We start from the raw sequence: 25,320 nt of genomic DNA on the forward strand, positions 1-25,320 counted from the left end.
ACTCCTTTATGATTTTCTCAATCTAATCATGTGTGGGTAAACATTGAACTGAGGCTGGTAATGCACCCACAAACAAGATTGAAATGCAATCTAGAATAAAGGCATATACATCTATGAGGAAATGGTACTGATGTATAGATCGTTTGCTTGGAAATCACCTTGCTTATATGGACCACAAGCGGTCATTGAAACGGAATGAAGTGATGGACGATACACATGAAGTGTCAATTGTGGAGGCCTACTCAGATCTTCATTTTCCTCCCTGGGCGTGCTTAATGCTTTTGAAGTAGGCTTGCTTGATCTAATAATGCCGAAAAGTCCGCCCTTGTATATTACATTGGATGAGAGCATATGTTATATTCCTAATAAAACCCCTCTTTTACGCATAAAGCTCTCCATCCCCCTAAAGAGCAAACCCTTGTCTTCTTTTTTCGCTCTATGCAAAACAAAGCCGCGCACCGTTGCAGCAGTTTGAGAATATGGTTGCCACCCTGTAATTGCTCGACCTGGTACCAGACGACAATGTCCCAGGAGTTACTAAACAAGTGGTTCTTTGCCATGGAAAAGGTCAGCAAGTTGTAAACTCCACCCTCACAAATAGTATCTTCGCCTGCAAAAGAGCTACCACCCTGCTGGCTTCCCTGCATAAGCAACACATACTATAGCCAGCTTCGTAACTTAGAGAGAAATAGCCCTTCCCTCTCTTGATAATGTTCATAGAAACAAGAGCCCGTTTCTCGCTCTCTTTCTCTCAGTCTTTACAACCTTGACTCCCTGAGAGCCCTCTTGTGAAATAGTAGCCGGGCCTCCCGCAGCAGCTGGCCCTCCTTTGCAACAACCTGCTTTTATATCACACCACCCTTTGACCATGGTAGCCCTGCACCAGCACTTCCAGCCCCGGCTACTGCGGGAGTGCTTGTTCTTCACGAGTGGGCTTAGACCCGACTATCAGCACTCCTTTCTAAGCAGCCACTTCTTCTTTTTTTGAAGCTCCGTTCACCGTCTTCTTGTTTCCAATTCACATGTTTCTATTTGTCTTCTTTTCCTATCCGTTTTTATAAGGTTGTTACGGGCACAAACATACATATATTACAACATATTACAATATATGTATATAAACCATGATACTATTTGTGACCACAAAGCACCATTCACATTGTATTCCCCAATAACAATACACAAAAAGAACTATTTTAGATAACTATTTAAAAACACATTGGGCCTTATCTCTATAGGTATACCCAAAGATTAGAAAATTTGCATTCCTCTTTGTTTCACTTCTCATAGTGAAGAAGCCCTATTCTCAACCCAACACCTTCGTAACACTCTTTGAATGATGAAGGATGCCCGTTTCCTGACACTAGAGCCCATTGACCAAGCAACTACACGACCCTCGTGCATCCTAAGTAAAATCATCAGATGCCATTTTTGTATAAGGTGCTCATGCATATCATGTTTGTGAAAGAACTACAATTACTATGCATATTGGGTACTTAATGCATGCACAAGGAACATGGATGCATTGAAAAGGTTGTGCTTATCCTAGTCTGTTGTGTCGATGTACCATGTAAAATGCACACACATGTTTGTCAATTTAAGTTAAGAGTTTTACATTCTACACTCACCTCTCGTTGAAGAAAGCATTAGCTCCACTCTTATGCTTGCTCATAGCACCCGTGATGAAAGTAATGATCATCACAGACCCTAACTGAAGCTAAAGTATTCCTTCACGGCCCTTCTCTCTTCCTTTCTCCTTTCTCTCTCTATCCATGGTTCCTATTAAGTGATAGAGTTTCCCAATGTGATGTGCTAAGAGATGCATGCTCAATGGAGGTGTAAACTTCTGTGCTGGGCAACAAAGTTTGTCGAGTATAGCCTTAGTACTACCTCATGCTGTGCAAAGACTAAAAAAGGTGCAATCAGTGTGTTAGGGGTATACAAAGTCCTAGTGGAGCATTGTGTTTGTGACCCTTAGTTTTTGTGTTTGCAAAAGTTAGGGATAAGAATATCTTATCTCCTTCTCATTACTCAACTCTTTCAATCTAGTTCTATCCCTTCAGTTGTACAAAACAAATCTTGACTGAGAAAGTTAAATACTCTATGAAAATCAAAGCAAAAAGAAATCCAAACTCCTACCTATCTAGGGTTCGAGTTTTATTGAATTATCAAACACAACAACCACACATAGATACAAGGTCCCAACACTTGCCTAAATAATGCAAACTTGGAGTTTTTATGGTGTTGCAAAAAATCATCACATTCCCAAAAAAGTTCCAATTGTACCATGCTAAAGGGGGTAAATAGAAGTTTTCCCCATAGCTCACTACAAGTTTGTGAAAAGGTGCCTTGCCAGTTTAGGAAAATTGGTCTACCATGGGGAACCTATTAGACCTCATGTATAAGGGGCTTCAATAGTTGATATAGCATTTGGTTGGTTGATGAAAATGTAATGTTTTCCTCAATATCTTGTTGCACACCACTCATAAGTAGTTTATGGTAGGTTAATGCAAATGCAATGTTTTACTTAGATACCTTGTTGCTCCCCACTGACACCGTTTATCCGGCTACCATTGCACGGCTTCCATGGGCAGGGGATTGGTGCCAATAACTGGCTTTGAAAGGCCTTGTAGAGCCTTCAAAGTTCAAACGTGGACTACCATTAGATGGCTTTCATGGGCAGGGATTGGCTCTCGACTCCCTTGTAGGCTCGTCAAATAAATGAGGTAGGCAGGGAAGAGGCTCCTCAGCCCAAGGCCGCAGGCTACGAGGCAAGTGGCAGTATGAGTAAACCCCAAAGGCATGTGACTCTGTTTTCCGTCACGTCCTTAGATAGGCAAAAAGCTGCGTACACGGACCGCAACTTAGCTCTCTCTCTTACTCTCACAGTAGCGTACAGAATTTTCATTGGCTACACGAAGGTCTAGACTCTTGGATGTAATCTCTCGTAAAGCAGCCTATACCTCATGCACGGCATATATCACCCGCCTTTAGCCTTGTTTAATGAACGCTGAAACAATCATGAGCTCGCCTCCATCCTCCAATCGTCATCATCTCCGGGCCCTTAATCGTCCCCCTAGTCCTGAGGAGAACCCTGAGTCTGATCACGGCCAGCAGCAGAGCACGAGCCAACTAGGGTTTCATCTCTCGATGAAAGGTCTCGAGATCAACCGCATGAACGGCGATTCTCGCGCAGCAGGCATGCGGCCTGTTTCTGGTGCAGCTGTAAAGGCGCAGATCCAGCAGCACCTAGCGGGAAAGGATGATGATTATGATGATGCGGGCCACACAAACGTTAACGGGGCCATAACCGATCGTCACGAGCTTCAAGTGAAGGAATTAGGGATTACGGCAGAAGAAACAGAGACAGACCAGGTGCAAGAGAGTCCACAAGTGCATCATGCTCGTGACTCCAGCTATGCAAGTGCTCTGCTCGAGGATCGGCCTCGCAATCGGCATATTCTGCCGGTGGCAATACCCCGCGGCAAGATCCAAATCCGACGCATCCCGGATCCTAGCAGCCGCCAGGTCACCTTTTGCAAGCGCAGGAATGGCCTCTTCAAGAAGGCTCACCAGCTCTCCGTTCTCTGCGACGCACACGTGGCGGTCATCATCTTCTCTCCCACTGGCAAGCTCTATCACTTCTGCAACACCAGGTACGGCGTGCTCAATCATCATACCTGCAGCTCTAGTCCATACAAGCACATATAGTACTTCACAACTCTAACAGTGAAATTTTCTAATGGACTGCTCTGAAATGTGATTGCTGGTGTATGTCGAGGCGGTCATGAACTTCTTCTCTCAACGTACCTACAAATTATCATTTGAATGTTTTGCATGTATTTGCTTGCTGATTGAAAGGCCGTGAGTGCTCAGTGAAAGACTTTTTCCTCAACCAGTAACAATAACGGAAGTTCTCAAATCAACTGCTGATGCTTTGCCAAAATATATGAGAAACCGGTTTAACTAAAAATACTCAAGGAATGTCCCCCTTATTTTTAAGGGCGTGACAAAACTCCAATCCACATCAAAGTATTTTAGCCAGGACAAGTATATTAAAATGGCGTTTCTAAACCTCCGTATGATCGTGGCCCTAATTGACTACTGAAATTTCTAGGACTTATGATTGAGCCTTCCTTGAGTCCCCAGGATTATGCTTTGGAAACAACTTGAATTTTGGAGAAGCTGGAGAGTCCCATTCCCCGTCTAACTTGCCTGCATAAAGGGTTTGGCCGCATATCTAGATCGTGGTTAGCTAACCTGGCAGTCTTTTCACATCATATTATTTATGTGGCTGTAATATATCTAGATTGTGGTTTGCTGATGTGGCATGTCCACATGAGCAAGTTCAAGGTTTCTTTTTCATATTACAAACTAACTTCACATCTCCAAATATCATGATTGTGGTACGGTTTGGGCTTCTCCAAAGCAACAGATTCGTGTCAAATGTATGCTCAAGATCTTTCTCTCATTTAGAAGTTGGTGTCTCAAAAAGAAGAATATGATCTAAAACTAAGACTCCTAGTTTGCTATCACCTAGATGCAACCTCTTAATTAAACTTATAGTAAGAGAAGAACAAGTACTTCCACAAACATCCAATATTTTTAAGGACTTACCTATATAGGTTGCTGATATTTGGATAACGAAACATTGATCGGCCGCTTTCTTTTCAATGGGTGCATGGATGATTCCTCATTTAATTTCTTCTCCCAAGATATACTCTTCTTCTTCTAATCTATCGTACAGTTTACCAGAGCTCTGGCTATTGTTTCTTGTCCATAATTAGTTGGCTTGGATATGGAATTTTAGGATGCTTCGAGTAATTAACTCTTAGATGTCTAGTCTTTCTGCATTCATAGCATTGTCTGTTGCCTAGCTCTCTTGGTAACTAATTCATAAACATTAGTTGTTTAGTTAGTTTTAACATGGTTCATGTGGACTCCAAGTTCCAAATAGTTTCTTGTATAGTCATTGTTTATTGTGTGGTTCCTTTGACTATTTCATGAAATCTCTTTGGCTTATGTTTTGGCTCTCATGAGGTCATCTTTAAGAGTTGAGGGTCTCATCAACTAGAGACAAGTGTTTAGATGAGAATTCAAACCTTGGCAGAATCTTGTAATCAATTGAGTTGCTATCATTGGTGGTACATACTTTCAACTAGAGACAAGTGTTTAGAGGAGAATTCAGGTCTTGGGATATCTTGCGATCAATTGATTTGCTATCATTCGTGGTACATACTTTCAGAGACTCAAAAACTTTGAATAATAGCCTTTTAAGGTTAAGTTCAACTACTAATAAAGGTTGTAAACTTCATTCACCTTGATGGATTCTAAGAACAAGGCAAGTATCATCACTTCACATTGTCCTTGATTTATTCACAGGTAGGGAACTCTTCACTAATCCCATTATCTCAGCACTATTGTTTCCAATAGAGCTTAGCCTCATATGTGAAATAAAGGTATGTAGTCATGGACTGATTTATAGCAGTGCTTTTGGCAGTCTCCAAGCAATCATTTCTTATATACCAAAAATATTAATGAAATACAAATTACACTTCAAATTCTTGCACTTGGGCTACTAGCAAAAATAATTGCATTACTAAGAAAGTTAATTTCAATAAGATGGTGCTTAGAATATTTTGTCAAAAATTAAGTGTTCACATTAAACTACGCAAAAGTGATACAAACATTAGTTTGGGCTATAAGGGAAAAAGGAAAATAAGTCTTGAGAAGTTATAGGGGAAAAAAGATTTAGTTATGAGTACTCTAAAAAAAGTGGATGAAATAGTTAATGGATAAACAAACAAAATAATAAATATAATTTTAAAAATGCAATGTGATCACCCAAGTGACAAAGCTCATGATCATCAATAAGTCGCCCTGTTTTCACACAAATTTTGGCCAAACTTATTAGGAGGAAGGCTCAAGATAAAGTGAAAATGAGGTTGTTAGAGCAATGTATAATCAACTATAATGTGTCTATCTAACAAATTTTGATGGCACGTATTGTTGGTAATCCATCAAGAGGTAATCGAGATAACTTCAATTCGAGACTCTTTTGGAATAATTTGATATCCATAACCTCAAGCTACTTGAGCCTACCTCATAGGGGAAGCTTCATCTCAATCCCATAAGGATCAATTTGAAATGGGGCCTAGATTAATACTACAATCTCCTATCTATATTAACTAGTACTAGCTTTGAGGTGACTACTTTGGCATCATCTCTTAAACTAAAGAAGTGAACGATTGTTGCACTCAATTCAAACATTGAGTGTTACTACTTAGAGCTGTGCAAACTACTTGGGTCAGATACTTTCAAATGTATGATATATAGATCTTGGATGTATGGATGCCATGCCCATGATATTTTGAGTTTTGCTTGCTCATTTGACATTTGACTTCTATTTCAGTGGGAGCTATTTGTCTTTATGTATGGAACCATATTTGACACTTGGATATACTATAGAGCATTTGGTTTATGTAGTTGAACTTAAGCTTGTTACAGTGAGACTCAATGTGACATGTACATGCTCTCTTCATGCTATATATATGTAGTTGATGCCTAGGGAATTGATCTGACTTTGTTTTGGGCTGGCACAAATCTATGCCATACTATTGTCAGTTATGTATTCATCTTACATGGCAATGTATTGTGCTTCTATTATCATTGCTCAATCGGTTGTGCTATTTGCAGGTCTCTTCTGTTATCTATGAGACCTACTATATGCATGATGGCTATGCCTATGGAATGTATCTCATTCTGATGCATTGACCTTTGACATTTCTCAATGCTAGTTGCATATTCACTTGTTGCTAATTGCAATTCTTTCTTGGCAGTTGCAGTTTACATTTTATCACTGATAGCTCATACTTGGCTTGGATTTCTTACTACTGTAATCTATTTTCAACATGTTGTAATTGTAGTTTACTGCACTATTTATGAGAGCAATGACCTCCTCTTGGCAGTCTTTTGCTTACAATTTGTGGAAACTCATTACTTTGGCAGTATCTCTTGTCTCCCATTATTTTAGCGATGGATTTGGGACTGATATGTAGGCATTTACGGCAGCCTATGTACTGTGTATTGTGACTAATTTTACTAAAGTATGGATGATTATTCAAACGACATTGTAATCTTCAACATTGACAAGTTGGATGGCATGAATTATAGCTATTGAAAAATGTAGATTTGGTAGAGTTTACTGCAAAAATCATAGATCAAGGCATTCAAAACTAAGAGTGCTAAACCTCCAAATGTTGATCAAGAGATTTGGACTGATCTGGGTGAGTAATGCAAATCTACAATCATTCTATCACTCTCTAAGTAGGTGTATTACAATTCTGTCAATTGCATGGAAATTATGGGAGAAATTGAGAATCTCTATGATAAGAAATCCCTACCTCTTAGATGTATTGGTTGAAGAAACTCATGGACCTTTGCATGAAGGAGGGGATCTTTATGTCTACTTACTTGAATGAGTTCCACTCTATTTTTAGCCCCACTAGACCTCACAAGGAATAGACTATAAAGAGAATCTCCTACCAATATTCTTATTTGTCACCTTACTTGAGTCATGAGACACATTTTGCATTGCCATGTGTGCAAATATACCCAGAGATGGGCTGAAGTTATAAGATGTAGAGGGTATACTATTGAATGAGAAAATCAACAGAAAGAATATTGATGCTTTTTGCAATTCACATGCTTTGAAAATTAGTAGCAAAAATGATGGTAAGCACGGCAATGGCTGTGGAAAATCATAGTTGGAAGCACAAGAGTGTGCATAAGAGGGAGAGAGAGAGCTCAAGTACAAGAAGAAGATCTTTCTTAGTAAGTTGTTCAAAGGTGCAACTAGTACACTCTCCTCAACTGAGGGTGTACTTTAGGAAGTTTATATAGCCTTTGGAGAAGTTAGGGTTAGGGTTTTCCCTTGCTCTCCCATCTTCTAGTTTATTTACACCTAGCTACCCTCATCCTCTCTAGTATAAGGAGAGTTCATATGCTTACTTCTCAACACCCCCCCTCAATGCAAGGTGGCATTGGATAAATCATGATAGTATGCCTCCCCTTAATCCACACTGAGATGCCTTTATAAATCAAGCTACAAAAGAGGGTTATAGGTAGGGAGTTTACAAGACTCAAAAGAGTCCATCGTCTGTGGATTGGGAGGCAAAATTGGTCTCCAATTCCTTAGGTACTTTTGGAATACTAGGACACTTACTAGTGATATGCCTAGTCTTTTTGCATTGATTGCACTTCATTTTGTTAGGATATTTCTTCCAGCAATTACTTATAATATGTCATTTTTTATGATAGAAGGAGCACTTTGTAGAGAGGTTGTATGGACTAACACTTGCTCATAGGAAGTAAATGTTAAAGTCCCTTGATTATGGTTCCTCTTCTCTTCATCCAGGCATGACTACATGGTACTTGCCAAGGTTGGGTTCGGGATATTAGTAAGGGTAGTAATAAGGGTTGGAAAGACCTTCTTCACAAACTTCAAAAGGATGGCAATGGCAACTTCATCATGAATTGGTGCTTGAACGGAGGCCAGCTGTGCCATGAGCCCCTTCATATGTGAAATAAACTTGATTAGATCTTCTTATTGTTTATACTCCAAGGTGAAAAACTCAATCTTTAGAAAGATCTTGAAGTTCTTCCCTATAGTGCCATAGAGCCTTTCAAGCTCATTCCACTTTTACTTATTAGCAGTGGAGAGTTGACCAATATGATGAATTAAATATTCATCCAAACGAAGCATGATGATGGCCTGAGCTTTTTTATCATCTTCTACATCAAGGGAATTGAATGGGTCAATAACTTTGGTCCCTTTTATGAAGGGCCAGTAGCCTCATTCCATCATTTTATATTTTACCAAGACTTGCCATGGATGGAAATCTTTTCCATTGAACTTGCGAATTTGAGGCCTTACATTTGCATAGGCAATGGCCATTATAGGAAGGTCTTACTACCTATTGCCTTAAGCAATGGCAATATCTAGTCCTTTACATGTGGCCAAGCATGAACCAAATAGCAGAATTGATAGCCCTACAAATGATAACCAACGTTAAAATTATAAAGATAAAAAAGGTTGGAAATCATACATATGTAATATCTCAAGATAAGATTTTGGTGGTTCTATTTTGCGAACAACCCTTGGCTTAAGTTTTACTGTTTTCTTAGGTTTCAATGAGGTGAACTTTGACTGGGACTTCTGGCTCCTCCACTCCTTGTGGTTTAGTATACGAGCATTTGGTTGAGCAAGGTCGATTAATGACCTCAACACTTGGTGAAGAATCTGAGGAGATTTCAATCACATCAATATTCATAGGGCAGTAGTACTGATGTCACTAAATGCCTTTTCAGTACTTAGAAGCACTCATCTCAAGATTGAGATGTTTAGGTATTACCTTGTCAAGCTTTGTGAGAGACTTGACTTATTATCGGTATTGAAGTTACGCTTCTCGATGAACTTATGATGTCCCTCGGAAAAGGGAAAGGAAAAAGTGTAAGAGAAAAATGATGATCATAGCATAGTACACTACTAAGTCTAGCATTAAGATAGAAGAGATCAATGTAGTACAATAGCTTGATTCTGATGATGATCTTTATATACTTGCAGTCTCTTCTGCAAATGAGTCACAACTAATTGATGCCTCATCATGTTTTACTCAATGTTGATTGATGGATTTAGGGGCTTCCTTTCATGTGACCCCTCATAGAGAGTGGTGCCACTCCTATTGGAGTTTGGATTTGCCCATTTGGGGAATGACTTGTCTTTGGACATAGTTGGTATTGGTAATGTTCCAGCTGCCTTGCACCCTCTTTTATGGAGTCACAGTTGAGTGATGCCTTGTCATGTTTTACTCAATGTTGATTGATGGCTTCAAGGGCTTCCTTCCATGTGACCCCTCATAGAGAGTGTATCCACTCCTATTGGAGTTTGTCTAGATTTGTCCATTTGGGGAATGGCTTGGCTTTGGACATAGTTGGCATTGGTGATATTATTGGGTCAAGCACTATGTTTACTTTGCAAAATATTAGACATGTATTGGCTCTCATGAGGAGTCCTATCTCTACTAGCACATTGGATGATGAGGGCTATTTTGTTTCCTTTGGGGATTCTTCATGGAAGATCATCTATGGGAACCTTGTCCTGGCATGAGGTGCCAAGTTTGGCACAATATGTATTGAAAGCCTTTGAGCACTTTTGTAATAAGAAGGGCATTAAGCATCAGTTGACCACCTCGTACACCCCATTCTAGAATGGTATGGTTGAGCCCATGAATATGATGATATAAGAGAGGGTTTGTAGTATGCTTAGCAAGGTAGGCTTACCACGGAACTTTTGGGCTGAGGTAGTCTCTATTGATGTACATTTGATAAATCGATCTCCTTGGAGTGCTATTAGCTTTTAGGTTGTAGAGGAGATATGGTCTAGAAAACCTCCATCATATGCTCATCTCAGCGTCTTTGGTTGTGAAGCTTTTTGCCACATACTCAAGGAGAAGCATAATAAGTTGGATTCTAAGTCAATGAAATTCATCTTTCTAAGTTGTCGGGATGCAACTAAGATAGGCTATTGCCTATGGGATCTGCAAGCATAAATAGTCATTTGCAGTCATGATGTAGTCTTTCATGAGGAGAAGATGCATAAGCAGATTGAGCGAATAGTTGAGGTATGTAGGATTATATTTCAAGAGGAGCCTCCTTCTCCTATACATGCAATTGGAAAATCGTAGCATCATTTGGTGCTCATGACCATGATGTATAGGCCCCAAAGCCTGCGTTGAGGCGTTCTATTAGAGTTAGACATTCTCATGAGCACTATGAGTCCTCCATGGATTATCTGATCGTGATAGATGCAAGTGAGCCTCTCACTTTGTGATAGTCACTCTTCAAAGAGGGCCATGTAGTCCGAGTTTGACTCTTTGCACAAAAATGATATATGGGATTTGGTTCCTTTGGTTAATGGAAAGCATGCTTTGCCATGCAAGTGGGTGCACAAGTTGAAGTGTACCCCTAACCTCCCAAAGCTCGCATACAAGGTGAGGTTGATTGTTGCGGGTTTTAAGTAGTAGCATGATGTGGACTTTGATGAGGTTTTTTCTCATGTTGTTAAGATGACTAACTACCCTATGCTTGGTACTGGCTTTGGTTGCTCAATTGGACTTAGATCTATATCATAGATGTTAAGATGGCATTTCTTCATGGAGACTTACACAATGAGATCTATATGAAGTAGCCTAAGAGCTTTGAGGCAAAAGGCAAGAAACTCCTAGTGTGCAAATTGAGAAAGAGCCTTTATAGCCCGAAGCAAGCATCTAGGGACTGGTACCACAAGTTTGATGCTTTTATGTGTTCACATGGCTATACACACAATGATATGGATCCATGTTTATACTCGAAGAAGGCTTGTAATGGTAGCCTTTTGATTCTAGTACTCTATGTGAATGATATGTTGATTATTGGGAGAGCTTATGATGAGCTTGATACTTTGAAAAGTCAGCTCAAAAAGAGCTTCAAGATTAAAGACATGGGATAGGTCTCACATATTCATGGGATGCGCATTAAGTGTAATCACTCTCAAGGGCTCCTTTACTTGTCTCAAAAGGAGTATCCAAAAGGTCCTTGAGTGATTTCATATACAAAATGTTAAGCCTATTGGTTGTCCTTTGCCTTCTCATGTGAAGGTGAGCTAGGATGATTGTCCGCAGTTTGATCAGTAGCAGTAGGTTGAGATGGCCAAGATCCGTTATGCATCCGCACTGGGTAATTTGATGTATGCCATGATAGCCACTCATCCTGACATAGCTTTTGCTGTGGGAGTTGTGGAACGCTATATGGCTACACTTGGCAGCAGGCAGCATTCGAATGTCGTAAAGGGTATCATGAGGTATGTGAATAGCATAGTAGATTTGTGCATATGTTATGGTGGCCAAGATACAAGAGTCATGGAGTACACTGACTTTGATTATGTAGGACATGCAGACGGTAGGAAGTCTATCTCTGGCTATGTGTTTACCTTTGTTGGGGGGTGTCATTTCTTGGATGTCCATGGTGTAAAAATGCACACCTCTCTCTACTACCAAGGATGAGTATATTATAGCCATTGAGGCTTACAAGGAGGCTCTTTGGTTAGGCCATTTGTTTTGGTATGACTACTACATTACATTCAGATTCTATGAGTGCTATCGAATTGTTTGGCCAAGAATCTGGTCTTCCATGTAAAGACAAAACTCATCGAGGTACGTTACCACTTCATTAGAGAGGTCCTTGAGGACATGTCTATTGGCCTTTTCAAGATCTCAAATGACAAAAATCTTGCAGATTTTCTCATGAAAAGTCTCTGAGTGGAGCATTTTGCCTTCCTTAGGAAGTTGATGGGCTTTGTATGAGATGACCTCGATTCCTCATTCTATTGTACTTGATATATGTGTTATATTTTTCTTTTTTTCTTCATACTCCTCACTGGAGGCACATTCATCTTTAAGTGGGAGGTTGTTGGGGGTATAGGCACCTTTGCCTAGCCACCCATGTATTACTATACTGGTAGTACCCACACACCTACACACTACAAGCGGTGAGTGCCAATCACTGTCACTTTATTCTTTAGTCTTTCAATGACACTTGAATAAAGGAAGGTTGATCAGATATTGTGACTGTTGTAGTTCCATATTGTTTTTATGAAGCTTTTATTTCTAAGGTTAGTATATCATCTCTCCCTTAGAGGATTAGAGATGTCCTCATCTTGAGAGAAACTATGGATATTTTTTGCATAGAGCTTCCTCATCAATTGAATGGTATCTTTTTTAAGATAGTCCTTCCACTGCACGAGAGATTTTTCTTCTAAGGATTTTCTACTTTATATTAAGTATTCACTCAAAATCGAGCTCAAGGACTCCATGGCTTGATATTACAATCTATTGATCATCTAGTGCTAACTTGAAAAACATTGTGTATCTTTAAATGTTTGGGAAGATACAACTTGTATGCATTGGTCCCTAGGTACTTAAGAATATTATAATGTCTAAAATATATTAGGGTTAGTTTTCTTAATCCACACAATGATAGGGAGCTCTTCTTTGGGCGGACATGAATAAATACCATGTTCCCTTCTTTGAAGATCTACCCCTATCTTTCAAGATCATCATCGGCTTTTTAGCGACCTTATGACCTTGAATATCCTATTTTATGCCCTTAATTTGTTTGTCCATTTGCTCTAGCATCTTCTTGGAAGCTTCTACCTTTAGTGTTATGTTAGAGAAGTTGAGTGAGGTGAGCTAGTCTTGTCCATACAAGGCTTGGAATGGAGTCATCTTAATGCTTTGGTGGTGAGATGTATTTTTCACAAATTGCACTAAGGATAGATATTTTATCCATCTCTTAAGCTCTTTGCAAAATTATTCCCTTACAATCTCTTTTATGACTTTGTTGGCTTGCTCTATCATTAGTTTTCAGGTGATATACTATACTAAAGCATAGATTTGTACTAATAGCTTCAAATAAGGTCTCCCAAAATTGAGAAGTAAAGAAGGAATCTGGATCATTGACTATCATTTTTGGCAACCCATGAAGCCTAAAGATTTCTTTGACAAACAACCTTGCAATGTTTAAAGCCTTATAGCTTGTTTTCATGGGAATGAGGTGAGTAACTTGTATTAGCATGTCCATAATCACCATGGTAGAGTATATCCTCCCCAGATTGAAGGAAATCCTACCAAAATTCATGTTACTAAATATCCACTTCATCTAATAATGTCAAGAGATTGAAGTTTGCCTAGTATCTTAACATGCTTTGCTTTCACCCATTGGCAGTTTAGGCATTTAGTGACATACCTAAGTACATCATCTCTAAGATTTCATGATTGTTTTTCCAATTGCACTGAGTGTCTTACCTTAGCTAGGATATCTTGAACATGGAGAGTTGTGCACTTTCTAGAGTATCTTTTTCCTCCATTCATGACTAGAAGGAATGCATAATCATTTCTTAAAGTGCACAAGCTTTTTATCAATTTGAGAAGTCTCAGTACTCGAGTTGCAATTCAAGATCTTGGTCCTTAAGTTGAGCATCCCTTCATAACTGTTAATGTCAAGGGTTCTTTTTAGTTTCTTTTTTAATTATTTGGATGATGGAATTAGAATTGCTTGGCATTGATACTATAGCAAAGTCTAGTGATTCTTCCCTTAAGGGTTCTATTGTAATGAGAGCATTGAGGAATGGCTTGTGACATAAAGCATCTATAACTACATTCTACTTACGTGGCCAATATTTAATCTCAAATTCATACTCTTGCAAGGCTTCGTTCTCTCATATTTAGATTTGATTGGATAAATTTCTGTCTCAAACTTTTATGATATGTTAGCCAAGGTGAATTTCTTATGAAGTAAGTAATGTCTCCACAACTTGAGGGTATGGATCAAAGCCAATAATTCTAAGTCATGGGTAGCATATTTTCTTCCATGAGTCTTTCCTTGAGGAATAAGCAATTGAATTTATAACCAATCAAGTAATACCTTCACAACTTCAAAGCTTGGATCATAATCTTGATAAAGACTCGGTACCATTTAGTCAATCCTAATGAATTGTACACTTCTTTTACTATTGTTGGGGGTGACCACTCTTATATATCCTTAACCTTGGTAGGATCAACCACAATTTATTCCTATGACACTATAAATCCAAGATATCCAATCTCTTTTGAAGAATACAGACTTATTTTTTTAAGTATAAAGCTTGTGTATCCTCACTGTTTCAAGAACAATGCGGAGTTGTGGCTCATGTTTCTCATCTTTCTTGGAATAGGTCAAAATGTCATGAAAGAGAACAAGAATGAAATAAGATGAAAAGATGTACTAAATTAATCTATTGAAGGTTGGAGGAACATTCGTTAGTAGAAAATGCATAAAAATGAACTCATTGTGGCCATATCTTATATTAAAAGTAGTTTTGAGAATATATATTTTTTTCCACCTTATTTGATAGTATTTAGACCTCAAGTCAATCATTAGAAAGTATATTTGCTCCTAAAATTCTATTAAGTAAATATTAATCCTAGGAATAAAGTACTTGTTCTTAACTATAACTTGGTTTAGCCCCAACAGTAGTTTCAATGCAGAGTTGAAGGGTTTTGTCTTTCCTTTCTTGAAATAGGACTAGGGCTCCCAATGGCAAATTGCTTATTCACATGTACCCCTAAACCAATAGCCTTAGGGATAGATACTCAATATTGTCTTTTTGCTCAACTCAAGCAACTCTTTCTCTTTAAGGTGGAAGTTCCATCAACTCGTCATGAAAAATATATGCATTCTTCCTTTTCCATGAAGGTTTCTCTTCTAATTTCTTGTCTCAATTAATTTTCTTGAGTTTATTTAGGTACATCAATCGTTTTCTTAGCACTTATATTATTTGTGTAGCTTTGGCCAATAGAATTATTTTCTTACAAGCTTTGCCTTTAGTAGCTACTTGATTTTCTTCTAGGTTTTGGAATGAAACTTAGCCTCTTTCAAAACGGATGTGAGTATAATGGGGGATTAGCTAGTTTATTCCTAACAAGCATTCATATGCACCCAAGTTCATGACACAATACCTTACACTAGTGGGCTCATTATCTAGATCAAACTGCACCATTCCTAGTTTGCCGTGATGATACAACTTCCTTTCCATATGCTAGTTGTTGTATTAAGGATCTATTGCTAGAACTTATTTGATATAGATGCTGCCACTCGCGTTACGTTGTTAGTTAGATTACATTGTTGCCATCTTTCAATAGGATAGTATGCATAGCAATAGTTGGGGGAATCCCCTTCAATTCATCATAGCTCCATGCAAATACATCCCTAAACTCCAATAAAAGTTTCGCATAAACATTCGCTCATCTTTGGATAATATAGTGGCAAGTTTAACTAGGCAAAGATCCGTAGGAGTCTTAATATTCAAGTCTATTGCATCAATACCATGGATCCGATCTTTTTCCCCTATTGGCTCATTCCAACATACTTGGTAGACTTCCTTTGCCATAGAACCCTCTTGAGAGTCACTAGAATTAGAGATCCCACTCACGGAGGCTCCTTCAAATGCCTCCCATTCTCTGTAGTGGGGGGTGATTCCCTTTCATTCAATGGGCATTCAAGGTAAGCATAGAAAATTTTTCTTTTTAACGTAGCCTAGAAATTAATCGAGTGGTTGGGATATCTACCAAACAATCAAAGTGTTAAATCCAATGCTATTCAAGTAACAACTAATAGCTTGGCCTTCTAGCAAATCGAATAACAAGGAAGTCAAGAATGCACTCCATGTGAGCTACTTCACATGCACTTGAGATACTATTCCTTTTGGTTGTTTCTCTTAGGCTATCATCAACCATTTTTAGAATAGTCATGACATCCTTTTGAATAGGCAAACATAGCCTCTCTAATAAATTCATGCTCATAATGTTTACATATGAGCCTCGGTCTACTAGTGCACTTTCAATCAAAATGCCATTGATATAACCTTGCACCTTGGGACAATGTTTCTCCACATGCTCATACCATTCACTAACCACTTGATTGACACAAATAAGCTCTACAACATAACCCATTTGTAAGATTTTCTTGACTTCCTTGTGAATGTTTGTGACAACGACATTAATTGTAGCAAATTCACATTCCACTTGACTTCACATAAAGCATTTGCTAAATCAAACTCTCAAAAGTTTGCTACTTCTTTTTTCTCTTTCAACACCATCCTCTCTTTTGATTTCCTAATGGTCTTACATGTCTCCTTTGCTTTTGATTTACACCTACTTTTAACCACATGATCCTCTAAGGCACCATCATGTTTAAAAAGGACCCACCTTGATATTGACATTTGCGACCTTTTTGTCAACCACACTAGGCTTAAGGTTAGCTTTGCTCATATTAGGGTCATCCTTTTGATCCTCTTTAATTTTTTGACCCCTAGTAACCACTGTAATATTGTTACAAGTCGCATTCTCACTAATTGGGAACATCTCTACTAAGTTGACCCCATTGGGCATTTCCTCTAGGGTGGCTTTTCCCTTATGCAAAATTTTCTTAGGGCCCTCCATTCAAGTATTCCCATCATTTGCACGAGGCCTAGATTGTTGACTACCTTGTTGGAGTGAACTAATCCTACTCTAGCATGTACTAGCTATATGTCATGACTTGCCACATACGTCACACTTCACACGAGGATAATTCTGCGCGAGAGGTGCTGACCACCACATCACTTGTGCAGCCAAATCTTGATGGACCCACATCATCAAGCTTCCAATGGCCATCATATTTTGTTGACACTAAGAATTTCACATCCACTACTATCAATCAATATTGTTCTATGATCATATGAGTATAATGTTTCATTATGTCCTTGACTTCCTCAGCAATATTGGATGTAGAGAACTCATAACTAGTGACCTCAAGAGCCACCCCACACTTGGTTTTAAAATTTGCAAAAGGGGGTTTTGCTTATATAGGCCCTTGGTTCATGAGGGACATGCCCATTACTCATAGATAAGACTCAAGTAGGCAACATTTGGATCCCCATGAGTAAGTAATTGAAACAATCCTTGATTTTGGTTCCCTTGGTGTTGACCCAAAGCATTACTAGGTAATCCATGTACTGAAATGTAACCCATTAACACCACAGTTTGCATCATCCTAGTAACTAAGAGGGCTTGCCCTCTTGTCACATAGATCACTTGGATTCTAGACTCTAGCCCCTCTATTGCAATTATGGAGGTATCAAGATCATTAAGCGTAGTATTAGTCAAGTGGAGTTGGATTGTAAAGTCCAACCCTCTCAAGAAGAATTACAATCTAGCAACAAGAGGCAGTGGAATGGTTGCATCCAAGTGTTGAGAAACCTCGCATAGCCTCTGAGCATACGCTTTGACATTCTCATTAAACTCTTGCAAGTCTCATTAAGGAAGTGTAGCTAGTATTTCCCACCCTTTTTAGGGGAAATTTTTGTGCAAAAGAGGGTCCAAAACCCTTGCATATTCGTGATTGAATTAGCCACATGGCGATAATACCATTGGGCTTTGAATTCCCCTTTTGGGTCATGCTAAAGAACATCATGTGGTGATCTTGCTCATTTACTTGGAAGTTGAACATTAGTTTTTTGGAAATCCTTTAAATGTAACTCTACATCCTCATTTGAATCTCCATTCAATATGGGCAATGGGTACAGGGATAGAATTCGAAATGACTAGATAATATGTGGATTCGACCCATCCCCTACGACTAGTGCTTGGAGGGGTGAATTGCCTAGATATTGGTGTTAGAGATAAACTTCTACTTTTATGTGTACTATGACTATTTTTATTATGAGGGGCTATAAGATCCCTAACTTTAAGGGATACAAGACTCTTAAGAGATATGGGACTAATACGATGAGGAGAGTGCTTGCAAAAGATCTCTCTACATCTCCTTAATCACTCTTCAATATTTTTTAGTTATTACTATTTTTATTAACTTTTTTATATTTAAAATATATTATTTTTCACCTATATATTTCATAGATTTTTTTTAAAAATGTGAATAGAAAATTTGAAGTGCTAAAAATTATACCAACGTTATTTTTGCTCCCTCTAAAATTATTTTTCATTTCACCATAATTTTCAATGAAAATTAACACTTACTTGTAGATGCCTTTCACACCGTGAGATGCGTGTTACCCTGTGTAAAAACCAAGGCCATTGATGCTCATACTTGGTAAACTCCTAGGGGCTTCATCAATAGGTATTGATCATTCTTCAATATGATCGATTCATCTCTCACACTCACATTTCCCTTCCCCCTTTCTCATGAGAATAAGCACCTTTTATATAAAGACGTTAATGATGATAGCACAGATGACAAGGGTGATAAGGATTGTGATGTTAATGTAGATGGTGATGAGAGAAATGATGACGTTGTTGTTGGGTTGAAGGTTATTCAAAAGCTTGAGTTTTATGAAGCTTTTATTTCTAAGGTTACCACACTAGCACTAGTAGAGGGAGAGAAATAGTAAGCTCATAATCATCAAAAGAGGGCACCATAGAAGGGTGAAAAAGGACACCAAAAATGATGTGGAAAGGTTGACAGAGCCACCATAAACTCAAGTAATCTCACTTTTGGAATCATCTCCTACCTTTCTCTTCTATAGGACTTCTCTTAATAAACTTGAGCAAGAGATGACCTCCAAGAACAACACCAAAACAAGGTGCAAATTTATTGGTTTCTCACCTTGATCAATAGAGCACTCAAACAAAATTATACGGCTGTCCAAAATAGGCCTTGATTTTCCAATTATAGCTTGCAAGAATCATCTAGACTTAAGCTCATAGATGGTGATGTTAGCAACAGGAGAAGGGCTACCTATATAGACATAACCTACCCTTCTCCCTGGTTATCCATTCTTGGGTTGAGTTGGGACTATTTGACTCTATCGAATTGCTTGCTATCTCCATGTGCCAAAGCTTTGTCATAAACTTTATTGCCCTTTGTCCCCCAGCATCTCCACTCACTTTCCAAGGAGAAGACTATTAGAAGAAGAGTATTGAGCCCACTTTTTTGGCCTAATTGCGCTCTCTTTCCTACCATACCAATGGAGAGAAGAGGAGGATTCTTAAGAGTAGATAAGATCATGCAAATTCAAAAAACTGAAGGGGATTGCAACTATTTGCCTTTTGTATGGAACAAACTCTACTCATTGGTCTATACTAAAAAAGCCTTAATTCTCTCAAGAATGACAAAGCTGCATGAGGATTGCGAGAGTGAGAGATACAATGGCATCAAATAGAAGCACAACAAGAGTAGATCAAATTGTTGCAACAAGAAGTTCCACACCACTATCTCTCCAAGAATTTCAAGTGCCCCACTCAAGCTTTTCTTTGGTTATGATTATTTATTATTTAAATTGGAGGTCAAATTAATTAGACATTGTGATTGATCAAGGATTATTAATGGAGGAATTTGCATCATAGATTTCTTCCCCTCAATAAATAGAGGAATATGCATCGTAGATTTCTTCCACTCAATAAATTAGGTTACAAATGGCCTTAAAAATCCTTCCAAAAATCCCATGACCCATGGGATCTCCCCTATGGATTAAGGTTAGCCCATTAACCAAAAAGGAAAGGATAGTACATGAGATAAATGAGTAAATCACTCTAACTAGACCATAAAAACAATTATATCCTTCTATGGAAAGTGTATAAGACATTGCCATTTTATGAGTTTAAGCTCTCTCTCTCTCTCTCTCTCTCTCTCTCTCTCTCTCTATCTATCTATCTATCTATCTATCTATCTATCTATCTATCTATCTATCTATCTATCTCTCAAAACCCCCCCCCCCCCCCTCGCCCCCCCTTAAGAGATGTTTATTACAATCCCTTTGAGCATCTTTGAATGCTAAGGTTTACTATTCAAGGATCATAAAGTGATTGAAGTACTTATTTGAGAGAGAAGTCCTATTGGTGGGTTGGGCTATTCCATGTGTAAGTTACTCTTTAAGACGAATGATTTATGTCCACATTAAGTGTGTTGATTAGAGAAACTAGAGTGAGAAACAAATTGAAATAATGAGATCCCTCATAAGATATGATTGCAACTCATGAAGCTATGAAGTAAAGAATATAATAAAATCATTAGTATGACTCAAACACTACACTCTAGGGTATATTGTAGCTATAACCGAGAGGAGAAACAGACCTAGAAGTCCCAAGAATGAGAAATAAGGATAAGAAGTTGCCGAGACCCAAGCATATATACAAACTTGTGGAGTGATAGACTTTTATGTGATGACTTGAAAACCAATAAGAAAGTGATTATATGATTTTAGGTATTGAAGTTCTTTGTGAAATTCTTGAATGAGATGCTTCTCATAATTAGTAAGTAATGTCTTTATGAGATATTGGACTTGTTTCAAGGACTTCTTTTGAAAGGGATGATTTTGAACATAAAGATAGACTTGGTTGTCTTGGATTTTTCTCTATCAATAAGAATGGCCATTCTCATTGGGACTATGTTACAAGGGGGGAGGGGGTGATGGGAAGGCAGAGAAGGAGAAATTTTTACCATCTTCACTTCTCTTGCTAATTTGGACATTAGGAATGACACCAATAATGAGAGGTCACTCGAGAGTGTTGTACCCTAGTGTTAAGGCACATGGGAATCAAAATAGCTTTGGTATTAATATCCATTGCATGCTAAAGTTAGTGAGTCAGGATAGAGTAGGAACCTTGCAAGATTGATGTACGCATGAAGGCTCCTATACTAGGGCAAGGTAACTAGTATCTAGGGTCAGGGATACATATTTTGATATGCAATAGGATGTTGTTAGGCAAGTGCCATAGAGAAGTTACAACACATGGTTGGAATTATTTTTTAGAGGATTTTTTAATATTTCTTTCATGTTTGTGACTTCAATCACACAAAGTTACCTCTGCTAAAAGGATTAATCATGATAGTTGCTTTCATATATCCTCAATAATATACTAGGATCCAAATTAGATAACCAAAGTTTATTAGGGTCCACAGGTTGAAACAAGAAGGGTAATTTTTCCAATGAAAGCATCTTATGGCTAGGTAGACATTATTAGCTAGATGGCCTCTCAACCTAGATAATAGGACTAGGGCTGATCATTGCATTTGCTAGGGTTTGTATCTTAGAACCTCACTTAGCATTGTTTTAGGGGATTGGAGTAAGATTGTGTCTATTTGGACACATGGATCAATGTTTTACTTCTTTTCTATGATTCTTTTTGAACTATATGTAGTGTAAGCCTAATTTCAATCTCAACTAATCGCGAAGTGATCTCTCCTTACTTGATACTAGAATGTTACTTCAAGTGTTAGTGATTCTTTAGAAACCCTCATATCAATCCTTGTGGGTCAAGCTAGACACTTCTCCTATGACGTAGACTAGGAAGCTACTTAATTGACTAAGTATGCATGTTTCATGAGATCCAACTAGTGCCACTTAGGATACATGACCATGTTATTGGAATAAAGGCCAATGGCCTATAGCGGTGTGGGAATCCCTAGTATGCATACATACTGTATAGTTGTATATAATCAAAGATAATAAAGATGGGAATCCCTTGTATGCATACATACTCTATAGTCGTATATAACCGAAGATAACAAAGATAAGGAGTGCCATTCATTTTGTACCCACATAAATCTCTTGTATTCTTCTTCTCTCTCTCTCTGTGAACCCTCTTGTACTCCATAGCTTCTACCTCACATCCCACCATTTCTTTTCTCTCAACTGGTATCAAAGTGATAATGAGTACTTTTGGGAGCTCATTCTTGGAGTGAGGAGCATGAGGAGTGAAGCTTTGTTGTGAAGTTCAACAATTTGAGCTTTTTCTATGATATTCATACTTGTTATTTGCATCTTGTTAGAGGTACTATTCTTATAATTAAGATCTAGATCTAAGTCAAGCTGATTGAGATGCTTGAGCCATTGAGGCTCAATTTAGGATTGCCATAGCTCGTTTTGAAATGGATATAGGTAACAATCAATGGCTGGAATTGAAGCAAAATAGCTTGGGAAGGAATCTTAGTACATGGTTTTAATATTTGCAATTATAGGGCTTTGTAAAGCACGGAGTAGCTTGTCGCTTGGAAGCGGGGGGTCTACTTGTTGCAAGCAGGGTGTTTAAGCAAGGGGCTCAAGTTGGGGCCTTAACTAAAGCATGTAATTATTATTATTATTAAATGGAGAAGAGAAGAGATCAACTTTTTCAAGTTCTATGTCTTCATTTATGAAGCTTTTGGGCTCCAGAATGTAGTGATACAAATTTGAAAAAAAAAAGATTCCATTTTGAGCAAATTCAACCATTACATGAAACAATGGTGTGTCCACTAGGTTGCTAGAAGCTTTAGAAGTACCCCTTACCTATCAAAAATCTCCATAAGGTTTAAACCTTAGTTAATTGCAATTCATTTACACTTAGTGACTCCCATATCACTTCAGCTTCAAATTACATATAGATTTGACAAATCCATTATTCTTGATGATTTTTCATGTTGGACTATGCTCACTTTGTAGTGATTTTGCTATAGGTGTATTGGATTTCTAAAGGCAACTTATATGAATGTGGTCTTCAATGGGTATTTTATGCCGAGAAAACAAACAGAACACTAGGGAAAAACTGCAAAAAATCCATATACCTTTGGGAGATCCAAAATCTTAGTTTTGCATTAGTTTTATGTTGGTTTGATATTTGGATATCCATTGCTTGACTTTGTGGGGTGTTGAATTTGCAATCAATTGATCTCTTTTGAGGTTATACTTAGGTATGTATTGCTATATTTATTGTGTAGGATATATTATTATCATTATGGTTCTTCATAGAGTTCAAATAATGCATTGTTTAATATTAACGAGCTTGATGGAACAAACTTTTTATATAAAAAAGAACAAATTCATAATGTATTAGTCTAGAAGTAGACAAAGCTAAGTGAATGTAGTGGAATTAAGGTTGAGAACACAAATTTAGTTATATGGGAGGAATTGGATAAGTTGGCATGTTCCACTATTATGTTGAGACTCTTAAAGTCCATGTAGTTTCATATGAAAGATATAGAAGGCACATATAGTGTATGAAAAAAGCTTAGTGGCATATATAAATAACAAAGTGTAGTCTCACTGTCATGTTTATTGGCTAAAAAATGTCATTGATATGTGCATAGAGGGGACTTTCATATCTAATCATGCCAAAGAGTTCAATACTATTTTCAACTAGTTAATATTTGAGAAGATTGTCTTTCATGATTTAGTGAAATGAAGGCCATGTTCTTGTTAGTCATCTTGCAAGAGAGTTGGGTCAGTTTTAATATTGCTATTGGTAACTTTGCATCTACGTGTGATCTTATGAGTGATAGTATTGAGAGTAATTTTCTCACTGAGGAGGTGAATAGAAAGAACAATGCAAGGTCAAAAAGTTCTAGTGCACTAACTTAATTTGATTCATAGTGTTTTGTGTCGTCTAATGCCTGCAATTTCATTGGGATCTTGCTTTGTATTTTGCCATTTTGATGAATGATACTACTAGGAAGGTTTGGGCTTACCCTCTTGGTAAGAAGAGTGATACATTGTATATCTTTCAAAAGTAAATTTGGAGAGAATCAATCAGGAAAAAGCTTAAGTACTTAAGGATTAATAATGGTGGTAACTAGACCTTTCATGTCTTTATGGACTTTTGTGCAAGCCATATTGCTGAGGGAGTTGACAGCTCCTAAGAATCATTATCAAAATGATGTGGCTGACAAGATGAATAGGACGATTCAGGAAAGGGTTTATAGTGTGCTTTGTAATAATAGTTTCATTAATGGATTTTGGGATTAACTTAGTAAGAAAGGAAATGTATTGATCAATAGGCCTCTTAGCAAGACATTGGATGACAAGATACCAGAGGATTTATAGTTAGGCAAGAGACCTAGTTATGATCACTTGCATGTGTTTGATTGCGAGGCATTTATGCATAAACCTAAGAGCAATTAGAGTAATCTTAATCCTAAGTCCAAGAAATGTATCTTTCTCCACTATGGAGAGTCGGGTGAAATGGGCTATCGCATGTGGGATCAACTGAAATGACCAAGGTTTCTTATGCATCCACAGTTGTTGATAGCTTGTTATAAGCCATGATTGGAACATGTTGCCTATGCAATGGGAGTTTATAGCAAACCTTGGTAGGAAGTAGTGGGAGATAGTAAAATGTATCATGTGATATTTTGGCAGTAAATCCATGTGTATATGCTTCAAAAGGAAGGATACATTTGTTCTCGGATGTGTAGATGTTGATTTTGCAAGTACAAGAACTTTGTGAAAGGATATCTATCTAATGTCAAGTCTGTGATATTCATAGTGAGATTTCTACTTATGAGATGATGTCCTAGAGAATTCCATGTATAAGTCCTTTTATATTGAAGAAATGTAATAACCCAACTCTTTAAGGATTCATTATTGTCTTGAAAACTTGCAATTAATAAAAATATTGCTTACTCATTTTGACACATCTAAATTTAATATTAAATTTAGATGTCAAGTCTGTGATATTCATAGTGAGATTTCTACTTATGAGATGATGTCAAGTTTGTGATATTCATAATGAGATTTCTACTTATGAGATGATGTCCTAGAGAATTCCATGTATAAATCCTTTTATATTTAAGGTATGTAATAACCCAACTCTTTAAGGATTCATTATTGTCTTGAAAACTTGCAATTAATAAAAATATTGCTTACTCATTTTGACACATCTAAATTTAATATTAAAAGTTTTTCAATTACAACTTCTTAAAATGTAAGTTGTTCATTGC

At 37.7% G+C, this 25,320-nt stretch overlaps 1 protein-coding gene across 6 annotated transcripts in view; it reads left to right on the forward strand.

Annotated features, from left to right (window-relative positions):
• Positions 1 to 2,760: 2,760 nt before the first annotated feature.
• The window catches only part of LOC148013961 (MADS-box transcription factor 3-like), a 135,674-nt gene continuing 113,114 nt past the window's right edge, over positions 2,761 to 25,320 (forward strand). For 4 of the 6 annotated variants that reach the window (XM_087667004.1, XM_087667003.1, XM_087667002.1 and 1 more), the window contains exon 1: positions 2,766 to 3,653. In XM_087667004.1, the coding sequence (XP_087523130.1) occupies positions 3,001 to 3,653 (653 nt within the window). In that variant the 5' untranslated portion in view covers positions 2,766 to 3,000. Of the gene's footprint in view, positions 3,654 to 25,320 lie in introns of all 6 variants that reach the window. The other 2 variants (XM_087667000.1, XM_087667001.1) reach the window with 2 other exon arrangements.

The sequence above is a fragment of the Lygodium microphyllum genome, chromosome 25 (assembly GCF_053477565.2).
Source record: "Lygodium microphyllum isolate KBCC chromosome 25, Lygodium_microphyllum_v1.1.10, whole genome shotgun sequence".
Taxonomy (NCBI): domain Eukaryota; kingdom Viridiplantae; phylum Streptophyta; class Polypodiopsida; order Schizaeales; family Lygodiaceae; genus Lygodium; species Lygodium microphyllum.